The sequence below is a fragment of the Manis javanica genome, chromosome 15 (genome assembly GCF_040802235.1).
Source record: "Manis javanica isolate MJ-LG chromosome 15, MJ_LKY, whole genome shotgun sequence".
Taxonomy (NCBI): Eukaryota; Metazoa; Chordata; class Mammalia; order Pholidota; family Manidae; genus Manis; species Manis javanica.
In genome coordinates, this window is record NC_133170.1 from 4,339,725 (window position 1) to 4,352,159 (window position 12,435).

At 39.7% G+C, this 12,435-nt stretch overlaps 1 protein-coding gene across 6 annotated transcripts in view; it reads right to left on the bottom strand.

Moving 5' to 3' along the window:
- LRRK2 (leucine rich repeat kinase 2) overlaps positions 1-12,435 on the bottom strand; it is a 120,037-nt gene that overhangs the window by 19,268 nt on the left and 88,334 nt on the right. For 5 of the 6 annotated variants that reach the window (XM_073223795.1, XM_073223792.1, XM_073223793.1 and 2 more), the window contains one exon: positions 8,558-8,718. In XM_073223795.1, coding sequence (XP_073079896.1) covers positions 8,558-8,718 — 161 coding nt within the window. Of the gene's footprint in view, positions 1-7,310; positions 7,817-8,557; positions 8,719-12,435 lie in introns of those variants that run through there. The other variant, XM_073223798.1, reaches the window with a different exon arrangement.

Sequence of the window (12,435 nt, forward strand, 5' to 3'; positions counted from 1 at the left end):
ATCTATGTGAAGGGTATATGGGTGTATATTGTATTATTCTTTCAACTTTCCTGTAAGCTTAAACATTTTCAAAAAAAGGTGATGGAAACATGAGTAATTAAAGAACGCAAAGAAATACATCCAAATGTGATGGTTATTTCCCCATGCAGAAATGAGGGGTAGCTTTTCCTTACTTTTTAATAATTTCAAATTTTCTTTAAGGAGCATATGATTGTAAATACAGCTTAAATATACAGCCCAGATATATAACAAAGTATGACTTCATAGCCCTTAAGGAGTAAATGAATGAATTTGGAAAGAATTCTATTTGACAGAGAGTTTACCAGCAAGATGCAACTCAGCAGGCCTGCACCAGGTGGGATGGCGGCAGAGGGTCCAAAAGCAGACAGCCAGTTTGAGAGTGACAGCTAACTAATCCTTAACATCCAACAGTGAACATTTTGCCACATTTGTTCATGCTCTCTTTCTACACACACACACACAAAGTCACCATTTTCCCCACATTTGTATCTCTGTTTGTGTGACAGATATATTTGACATATGAAGTTGCAGGTACAACTTATGCATTTTCTTAGCCAAGGACATTTTCCTACAGCACCGTACCATTCTCTCACCCTAAGCTAAAGAATTGTGTAATTATGATAGTTCTAAACTAGATCCCTAATAAATTATACCTGTTATATAAGGTACACATATCACAATAGCTCCTAATTCAAATCAATACAGCGTTTTACAGACACCTTCGGAATGTGCACCTTATAGAATATTTCATTTGCTATGCACAAGAACCACCTGTGGCAGGCAGATGAGGACTTCCCATTTTACAAATAACAATCTTTTCAAAAATGTTATGTTTTTCTAAGGGCACACATAAAATGAATAGTAAATGCAAGACTACTTAAAAAGAATAAGCTGGTCACATATAAGCTAGTTCACCAACAATATTTATGCTAAACATCCTAAAATGTATGAGATTTTGGAGGCTAATTTAAATCTTATCCAATTATTTATTACTCATTCAACACATTTATTAGGTACCTATTATATCAAGGTACTATTCAAAGACTATGAAAATATTCAGTATTATCATTTTTCCTTGGTTCATTTAGCATAAGAAACATTAGGATTTGGAATTGCAGAATTTTGAAGCAGCAAGAGACCTGAGGGGTCACTTAGTCTGAGTCCTCACCCAGTGCACATCTTTTACAATGGTTTTTATCCCTCTAGGCATCACTTCACAGATCTTAGAGCTGCACAGGTTAGAATTTTTTCCCCACAATGAGTCAGGGAACTAAGAAAGATAACTGTGAGGTTATGGAAAGGAATGTTTACTTCAGTATGGAAATGGTTTTAGCTTTTTTATTATCTCCCTTTGAAAATAAATATCTTTGCATACATGGTCCTCATCAGGAAAACATAATCCTTATTTACATATTCAAGAGGTATCTCAATTATAATATATTACACTTCTAAATGCTTTTTGACATTCATCCAATGAATTTCTAATGATTTTCTAATTTCTTGATTGCATTAACAACTTCTCCTAAACTTATCTCTAGAGCTAAAAAGATGCCTTTAGGAAAAATCTCCCTCAAATACGAAAAACACTGAATGATGATATGACCGCAATCCATCAGATGACTGGCCTGGATCAAATTTGTTGTCCTAAGGAGCAATAAAATGATATTTAATCGAGTAAAAGCATGGACAGTAACATGAGACATATTATTTACCATCCATGCTTTTAAATACAAAAAAAATGTATAAAATAGTATGATCTGTTTCTCTGAAAAAGATATAATATCCACTTGAAAATGAATTTCAAAAATGCTGAATAAGCAACACTACAGATTGTCCTATAAAATGACATAATTAAAATATTCTATACTGTTACCCAAACAGAACGACACAACACTGAAGCTGAATGGAGAACTCAGATCCAAACGTTCAGGAAAGAGCTGATCAAGGAGGCATTCAAAGCACAGGGGACAAGACAGGTTTTTAACAGATGATAAGAGGGTAAGCTGTTTGTTAAAGAAAGACAGGAGTGGTTGCATTGCTCCTTACAACTAACATACTTCCAATGAACCGAAAGTTTGAATGTGATGTATAAAGCTATGAAAGTGTTAGGGGAATGTTCATAACTAAGTTGATGGTATTGGGATGCAAGAGGCTTGTGAATCACTCTCTGTACCAAAGGTGGGGTGCTAGGTGCTGAGAGGCTAAGTGCTGGGAGAGATTTATTGTGTTTAGAAAATTTAAAAAATAACGAGCAACTGCCTGCGCTAGGGCAGAGTACTCCTACATCCCTGCCCTTCATATCACTGACTAAATATCAGGAAAATTGGATTCCAAAAAGTAAAAGAAGAGAAAATTCGTTTACCTAAACGATTCAAACTGCAACAGCAAAACGCTATAAATGTGGTTCAAAGACAAGCTCGAACTTGGAAAACATTTGCAGTATATGAAAGGCAAAGGGTCAACATTAACTAGAATCAGCCTTACAAATGAATCAGAAAAGTAGATAGATGAGTAAAAACACAAAAATTTACAGCACATGAACAGGAAAACTATATGCCCTACATATAAAAGGTTGCTTGGCCTCAAATAAAAAATAAGCAAATAAATAAATACTTGAAAAATATTGTTTAACCAAGGAAAGAAGTGAGGGCATTTCTCCAGCCTCAGCTGGTAAGTGGTCAAGCAAGGGTTCAAACCTAGACAATCTGACTTTGCAGCCCATACTTAATAGATTCCAGACAGCTGACAGTTCACTAACTCATGCCTGTCTCTGTTTCTCCAGAATCTACTGTGTTGCCTACTAGAAGTACCACTGAAAAAGAGTAAAAGAGTAATTTAAAGTAATTGACATCACTTTTTAGAGTTTGAATATAAGCCTAAACTCCATTCATATTCACTCCCTCTCAGAACTGATTGTTCTTATCACTGGTTTATGCTCTTAAAATTTAAGGTAAATGCTAATCATCTTGTTCAAAGTTGTTCTATAAATAATACTTCCCCCACTGTGAGACAGCACCAAAATTTGATCTGTCCATCATATAACTGATTTATAGAGGCAACGGCACTATCTATATGATGCAGAGATGGAAAACTTTTGCTAACAAGACTATTTTTCAGTGATGTTCCATAATTTAGAGATTAAACTGTTTGGCATGACTTCAGAAGCTCTTCATGAGCTGGAAAAGCGTAACGTTGAGCTGTGTATCAGAATCATTCATGATGCTTAAAACCCTGAGAATGTTCTTGAAGCTCATTCTAGACCAGGATGCACATGGAATCACCTGTAACCCATTTAAAAAATGTCAGTGTTTGGGCTCCACCCCCGACTAGCTAAATCAGAATCCCTGGGACTGGGGTCCTGAGGCCCAAGTACTGGGAAACCCTTGTGGAGCTCCTGACATATGGCCGAGTTGTCGGCCCGTGCTCCCCACCTACCAAGACAGAATTTGTAAAGGATACAAGCCCAGTGGACACGTTTTTTTTCTAAGTTCTACATGTTAACTAACACACAGCCAGAACTGAAAACACCTAACTAAATAACCCTGCACTCTCCATCTGGCACTTAGATCGTACCGAGTATTTTGCAGTAATCTGAGTACGACAAATCATTTTACATCTCAGTACCTTTTGCCTGGAATGTCTGCTCCCGTTTTTATTTTTTATTATCCTCAAACCCCCAGCTTATCCTTTAAGATGTGATTCCAGAATCTATGAAAGAAGTCCTGATGACTTACAGCTCAGCTAACCACATGCTCCTCTGCCACCACTGCACCAGGAGCTAGATCTCTAATTGAAACTGACACCATGCTTTATGATTATTTGTTTATAGATATACTTTCCTTGCAGAATGTGTACATCTGGAAGGTTAAAAACATTTACTGTGCACATTCTCCAAATTCATCCCAGAGCAACTGCAACACACCAAGCCAAGATATTTATATGCATTATTTCCTTTCCCCTTAAACAACCCTACAAGGTGGGCAGGACTTTTCTTATCACAATTTATAGAAAGGAAAACCGAGTCCCAGAGAGTGAACCTTGAGGAATACCACACAGCTACTAAGTAGTGGTACCAGTTTGGTATCTGACAAACGTTCAATAAATTATTGCCAAATGTATGAATAAATGAACTAAAAATTAAGGATAATTTCCCCGTGGAGAATTATCATAATAATTACAATATAAAAATAACTCAGAAAATATGAATCATCTAAAACTATTTTTAGAAATAATCTTTAGATAAGCCAGCTTTTTAACAAATTCAATAATAAAGAAAATATCCATAGATTAAAAATATGAGACATTTGTGAATTAGGCCTTATTATATGTCACAGTGCACAAAAACATGTGTTTTTTCTTTCTTTTTTACTTTTAGAGAAGTGTGAGTAGACTGTGTTTCACAGTCTCTATCAGATGATGGTATATACCCAGAAACTAACATTTTTATTTCCCCAAAGATGGTTGTATTTCTATGGATGTTCGCAGAGTCGAAGCCATAAGTCAGCATCCATCTGACTCAGTCACAGGACCCAGAATGAACTGTCACCCCCAACAGGATATAAATAAATATATCCCTTGGACTGAGTTAGAGTTGAAGCTCTCCAAGTTATTTAAAATTGAAATTATCCATCCCATATTTACCTTTTAAAATATAGACAGACACTGTGCTGTGGTCTTTGCTAATAACTGAATTATTTCTATCTTTGCATTTGTGGTTGGTACCTGGCCAGGGCTCTGCTCTTAGGTGGCTCAGGTTTGCGTCTTGTGTGACCCTCTAGATATTGATGGTGGTCCCTAAGCTTTAGCTTACTTGGCTCTACATTAGGAATAACAGTAGGATATGTCAGAGGGTCACAAGGATTAAGTGAGATAATCAACCCACACAAAGGTCTGAACGCAAGGCAGGTGCACAGCTCGTGCCACAGAAAGCTTTGCGACCATCACCGTCTTCCCTGAGACAACAGTAATGAGCCCCCCACTCACATTCACACACGGGGTGAATGCTCTGCAGGAAGGGTTCACATAAAAATACCCAAAGGTTTGACAAATGCAAGGTCTTTTATCTGTCCAGATGTTTCCAAGTTAAAAGTTATAACGTAACAGAAAGATCCATTAAAGGGAAAAGACAAGGAGATAAATGTGAAATCAACGAGAGAGGAAATGATTTTCTTCTCAAACATAATTGCTTTGGGGAAGAAAAAGGTATGGTGCGAACAGTGGGGACAGTTACTGCCACTTCAAATGTGAGACAGAGCCGGGTGCTGGCATGACTGAAGTGCTCTGACGATAATAAACACAGTAATGATAAAGAGAAGGTCCAGGACACTGAGAGGCAAAATGTCTGCAATGTGTCAAGCCGCCTGGGGATGTGCGGGCAGAACGCAAAGGACGGGGCTCTGGCTTTGCTGTCACGACCTTTCTCCATATTTCTGTCACCGCACATTGATACAGCAGATCAACAGGGATCAGAAGCGGCTTGGCATGAAGCAGGAAGACTCAGCTGCATATTGAAACTGAGACAGGTTTTGATCCAAACCAGGAAGTCAAATACTTAAAATGAAGGATCTGGAATTTGAACAGCGTTGCACTGGGCTGGCTGCCCGCTGGGCCGGCCTGCGAGGGAGGGGGCAGGCTGGAGTCCCGGGCACAGTCAACAGGGAGCTGTCCAAGCAGAAACCCTTCATCAGCAGGGTATCTGCCCCATGAACAGGGTGACGAGGCTGGGGGCTGAAGGGGGATGAACTGCAGGCCCCAGCTGAGGGGCCCAGCCCACCTTTGGGTCACACGAGAGTAATGAGCAGATCTTCCAAACGGAGACCCTTGCCCTGGGCCCACATTTTCTAGGTGGGAGTATCTGAGTCTGTGGAATTCCATGCTCTAAGATTATTCTTCCAAACCTCTACTTGAAAAATTGCTGTTCATGGCCCTGTCATTTTGCTTTATTTCACTCTTTGAATAACTAAGATTGAATACTTAAACCTCTTTTATGTACATGTTAGAGTAGCATGCCATCTAGAAGACAGACTATAGGCTTTAAAGTTGACTAGCTCTACATTCAATTCTCACTTAGATTGAATTCTTATCTTGGCTTCTTGCTGCATGAATTCGCGGAAGTTACATAACCTCACGGAGCTTCGGCCTCCTCAGTACACAGATGAGAAGGTAAAAGCCAACTCTCAACCCCAGCATGAGGATATTTGTGTAAAAGGTACTGGCACTAAGCCTGGCACGCAGCAGGTGCACAAGAGATGATACTTATTTTATTATTACTGGGCAACCCAGAGACACTGGCAGCCGGAATATATTCTTTGAAATGCTTATGAGAATGCATGCTCAACTTCCAGCACATAGCGATGTAAAGCAAAAGAGACGACGTGTACTTAGGAGAAAAATAAAACATGCATTGGAAGCTGGGGCCATCTGCTTACCTACATACATAAACTGGGGGGCCCGGGAGAGTTAGGGAACAAACGAGGTTCTTTGGCCTAGTCAGACACCCCTAGAGTGTGCTCTTCTGTGTTAGGCATGTGTTTTAACTGAGCTGCAACCATCACAGTGAGTAAAGCCACCTGTAACTTTATTTACAGGTGTAAGACTAACTGTATAAGACTTCTCTAAAAATAGTTTCTCACCCCAAACAGATGTCAACCCCTCAACTGTCTATTCCCACACAAACTGAAATCTGAAAGACACGAGGTCTGTACAGATCACTTGCCATGTGACTGTTTCTTACTGATCAGAACCTGAGACTCAAGGAAGGGGAATGGGGGCTGAGAAAGGGTGGGAGGGTCCCACAGGGTAGACGGCAGGAAACGGATTTTCACTGGTAGAAAGCCAGTTACTGCTGGAAGTGATGAGATTGTTAGAGCAGAGGGTTGGGCATGACCCTAAAAAGCAACACTAAGCAAGAACACAGTGCCTGTGACTTCCCGAGACCAGAGCTGCCGTGGTACCCAGAATGGGTAAGTTCCACTTGGCACAGTAATCGTGACTCATCTTGCCAACTGCAGACACATAGAGAAGTCACATTATTATTATTTTTTTTTAATTTTTTTATTTTGATATCACTAATGTACAATTACTTGAACATTATGGTTACCAGACTCCCCCCATTATCAAGTCCCCCCCACATACCCCATTACAGTCACTGTGCATCAGCGTAGTAAGATGCTATAGAATCATTACTTGTCTTCTCTGTATATACTGCCTTTCCCATGTCCCCCCCACTACACTATGTGTGCTAATTGTAATGTCCCCTTTTCCCCCTTCTCCCTCCCTTCCCACCTACCCTCCCCAGTCCCTTTCCCCTTGGTAACTGTTAGTCCAATCTTGGGTCCTGTGGGTCTGCTGCTATTTTGTTCCTTCAGTTTTTCTTTGTTCTTATGCTCCACAGATGAGTGAAATCATTTGATACTTGTCTTCCTCTGCCTGGCTTATTTCACTGAGCATGATACCCTCTAGCCCCATCCATGTTGTTGCAAATGGTAGGATTTGTTTTCTTCTTATGGCTGAATAATATTCTATTGTGAGATATCACCTCACACCAGTTAGGATCACCAACATCCAAAAGACAAACAACAACAAATGTTGGCAAGGCTGTGGAGAAAGGGGAACCCTCCTACACTGCTGGTGGGAATGTAAATTAGTTCAACCATTGTGGAAAGCAGTATGGAGGGTCCTCAAAAAATGAAAAATAGAAGTCACATTATTTTTAAGTATTGAAGTATGAACAGCTTGTGAATTACGAGGGGGAAACTATAGTGCAGTGTTTAAAGGTTGAAACTCCTGGACCAGCCTGTAAGAAGAAGAAAGCATGCGTCTATTCACAACAATGCAACCTAGGGCAACGGGCTCCAAACCTATCTGAAAACTCTTGGAGCTGGAAGTATTTAAGAATTATGTTTTCTCATTCAAGAAAGTTACTAATGATGCATTTAACATAATTATGCCAACCCTCCGTAGGATCAGGCCAGCACCCTATACTCAAACATGTTTATATTTCTAACATGAAACATGTATTTCACACCAAATATGAGAAGCAAGACTGTAATAAGCATCCAGTCAGCTTGGATTAGACTTTGCCACCAAAGTGATTATTTTTAAAAAAATCTTTGGTTGTTGAAGTTCTCTTAGTTATACAGTTACGAAAAAGGGTTTGTGAACCTGAATTTGGTTTGCCTTATTTTTAGTTGTTAACAGTACTGCCGTTACACCTCTTACTATTTCTTTTTACCACCTCTGGAGTGTTTAAATGTTTTTAAAATCCAACTTTTAAAAATCCAACCTAATGTCAAACATTCTCTATTTTTGCTTCCCCCCCCCCTACCCCCAGTGGAAAATCATATTGGTTGATTTTTTTTGGCCCTACAGAATACAATGATCAAAATCACAGTGTACTGGTCACAGTTACTCACACAATAAGTACCTGTTCACAATGTGATAGCCTATAGTGTTCCCCTGATTCTTCAGAACTGACAGCTGAAGTCCCCGCTTATCCATCCCAAAAAGGGAATTACCAGGAAGCCTCATCACCTACCTGGCGTGCCCTCCGACGTTTTTATCCCCATTCTACAGCAGTACTGGGCAATCCCATAGTCAGCAATCTTTGCGATGATGGCGGCATTCGGATACAGGGTGAAAAGCAGCACGTTGTGGGGCTTTAAGTCGCGGTATATGATCATGGCTGAGTGGAGGTATCTGACGGGAAACGTGCAATCTTATTAAAATGCAGTCACATTATTATAATTTTTTTCATGATTTACTTAAATGTGTATGTCCACTATACAAAGCAGCAAAAATTCCATGCTAAGTTTGACTCTCAAAGTTAACAGACATTGTACAAGGAAATCAAAACATGTTGGTCCAATACTATGAAGCAAGCTTGCACTTTAAAAATAAACAAAAAACAGGTCAGTCCTGAGAAGCAAGTGACTAAATCTTAAGACACAACCAAAGTACCGATTTTGGGGACATTTTCTTCCGTATATTCAATTCCTTTTACTTGCTTACAAGGAATTCTGAACTCCCTCAATGACCATATGAGTATTTCAATTAGTTTAAAATTTAAATATGTTGAATAAGAATTGATAGCATTGTGTTTTAGCACCCATTTTAATGGTTTTGATCTTAAAACCATAGAGAAGTTTCTCTTAGCTTTAAAAAATTCTCTATCCATTTCTGTTTTGATATTTATGTTTTTCTGACTACAGTGTTTCCTAATTTTTTGGAAAGCATTTTCTACATTTTCAATAATAACAAATCAAAATAAAAGACTTATCTAGCTATCAATATCATACCACTTGAAGATGTAATTTACTTTAGACCCAATTCTATTACAGATTAAGTTAATGAATAACATTTTGGACTGATTCAGAATGAGTAAAACATCATCTTGGGAAAGGTGATACTAAGTGATGTTAAAGTCTTTCCTTTTAGAGATGATTCATACAACCAAAAGCAACTAGGCTGGACACTACAGGTAAAGAATAAACACTAGTTACTACAAATAATAATATTAATAAAGTGTCAATCTCAACCAGGTCCTGTCCATTCTGGAACCATGGACGGAGAGCACCTACTGTGCTCACACTACCAAAGTGACTCTCTTACTACAGAGAGCACCTACTGTGCTCACACTACTAAAGTGACTCTCTCACTACAGAGAGCACCTACTGTGCTCACACTACTAAAGTGACTCTCTCACTACAGAGAGCACCTACTGTGCTCACACTACTAAAGTGACTCTCTCACTACCTCTCCTCACACATCCACAAATCCAGGTTTTTCCAACTATCTTCCCTGCTCCATGACGTCAGATCTGCTACAGCTCTCCCCATGATCTCACAGGTGTACTGTCACCTACCTTGAAAGAAACTATTTTTTCTGAGAACTTAGCAGAGGTAAAGGTAAATCCTTTGTTTGTTGGCAGCTCTGAGTTTGGGTTCACTTTATATCAATAAATATTTACCCCATGATCTAGTACCAATTACTGCTGGAGGGATTAGACAGAGTGGCAGCTATATCCTGAACCTTCCGGCACATCATGGCCTAGGAAGTGTGTGTATCAGTGAATTGCATCAACTGGTGCACTACAAGATACTTTTTCTTCCAGGATGTCATTAGGACATTTGCCATTAGGCCTCTTCACTTCATTCTACATATTTTTTGGCTGAAAAATAAGATGAACGTCCTGATGAGGTTGACCTTAACAATAAGTAATGGGCTCGAAAGAAAAATTTACTAAGGGCTTACTGAAAAGCCATTAGCTACTCCTGCCCTATTCACGAGAAAAGCTGGGAGATTAAGGAGAAAAAAAGTGAAAGACGAATCATGCATAACTGAATAGCAACCAAATCCTTCCTAATGCAGGCGTCTTTCAGGATATTTATAGAACACGGACTCTCTCCGAATACTTCTGAAAGATTAAAAAGAAAATACTTAAACTTAATTTGAAATAATGTCAGTGGGAGGAAAAGATTATCTGGGTTAGTTAAAATGTTCAATTATAGAATTTAATCCTAAAAAGTGCCATTTGAATAGCTTTTAATACTAAAATAGCTTTTTGAAATGTTAGCCGGGGCAGAGGTTGCCTTACTGAGAATAATTCAGCCCTACTCTGTGCTTTATGTGACAATGAGCATTGTCAAATATTTTATTAAAATAAGCTGGTCTAAAGTCAGTCATTCTTTAATCATGATCGTCAGCAGTGTTGCTAAGAAACCCCTGTTTTATAATTTAAAATAAACTATATCTCATCCTACATAGAGTTATTCCAAATATAGGATGCATTCATTCATTTAACAGATATGCGTTGGGCATCTACAGGGGCCAGTCCCCAGCGGATGCATACAGCCATCTTTGTAACTCTGCTCTTGAGGGGTCCCGGTCTAGAAGGGGGTGCAGGTGCTCAAACAGGGCTGCAGAAGCGCGGGGAGGAGCAGACGCTTGTGAAGCCAGAGGGAGACGAGCACAAAGGCGGAGATGGCGAAGCCGACTTCACCAGACTGTGCGCTTTCAACCTTGATAAAAGCAACATAACCTCTATGTCTCCCCCCAGCGCCTAATACAAAGTGCTGCGTGGAGCTCTCAAGAAATGGGTCAGAGAGGCCACGTCTTCTGGGGCAATCAAGCTGCTCTGTGGAGACAGTATGTGAGCAAATTCTAGAGGAAAATGAGGTCTCCAGGCAGACAGATTTGTGGGGAGAGACAAATGCAAAGATAAACACGGCTGTCAGTGAAAAGCCAGGACCTTCAGCCCGGTTAGAAAGGGCAGGGAGGGCAGTGGAGTGGCGAGAGGCTGGGGAGGCAGGCAGGCGGCATGCAGAGAGTTCTGGTGCCACGCAAGAGTTTGAATGGACTTCCTACATAGCTTGGAACCAGCAGGGAATTTCAAGCATAATTAGATTTTTATTTTAGAAGAAATATTCTGGTCATACCCTGGAGGTACTGGACCAAAACAGCAGTACTAGCATAATAGTAAATGAATTGATTTAAAAGATAATATAACATAGCCAAGGAACTAGTGGACAAATGGATACTTAGTATTTTGGGGAAGGGGCTTGGTTGGGATGTGACTGCAAGGGTCCTTCCTTGATGGCAAGGAAGAGATACAAGAGAAAGAACAGATCTGGGGTGGAAGTAAGCAGAAAAGGAAAAAGCAATTTTGGAAATAATGAAACATGGACATTTATGGGAAATACGGGTGCCTGTATCCTCACAGGTAGTTGAGAATTATGATAAAATCTTAAAGGAGCAGACAGAACAGAGATGTAAGCTGATCGCTGAAGGCAAGAAGGGAGAATGTGTAACGTGAAGAAATTCCTTGTCTGTCACGCCGAACAGCTCCGTCACTGAAGGGACTCCAGAGGAGTGTGATTTTATTGTCTCTTTCTACTCTGTAATTACAGGTTTGTGCTGAAAAAAATGGTTTGGGAAGACAAACTAATGCTGAGCTTTTCAGATAGGCTAACCAGGGTAAGTTAATTTAGAAATGAGGTCATTCAAACACTGTGAATAAAAATAGCAATTCTTTTTTTATAAATGAGCCCTTCGGGGATTTTGTGGAAGAATGAGGGAAAACTTGGACCTGCAGTTGGTTAAATTAAAGAAAGTGACTGACGCAGCTTTGAAACAAGACTGGTTCGTGGCTCTCTGTCTAGATTAATTTAACGCAAGGTTCCCCCTGGTGTTCAAAAGCAGCGTATCCGTCCAAATCCGAATCGCCACGTGTTCCTGTGCCATTTAATAATCTGTGTGTTTTCCACTCGTTTCTGGCCTCTTTCAAGAAAGGAAATCCTCTTATTTTACCCTCTTCTTATACACTCCATACATTATCAATAGTTACGTCCTCCTGGTTTGGTTTTGTGAGCAGTGGTCGCTTGTTTTCCTTACTGTCTATTCCATTGCGTTTCTGGA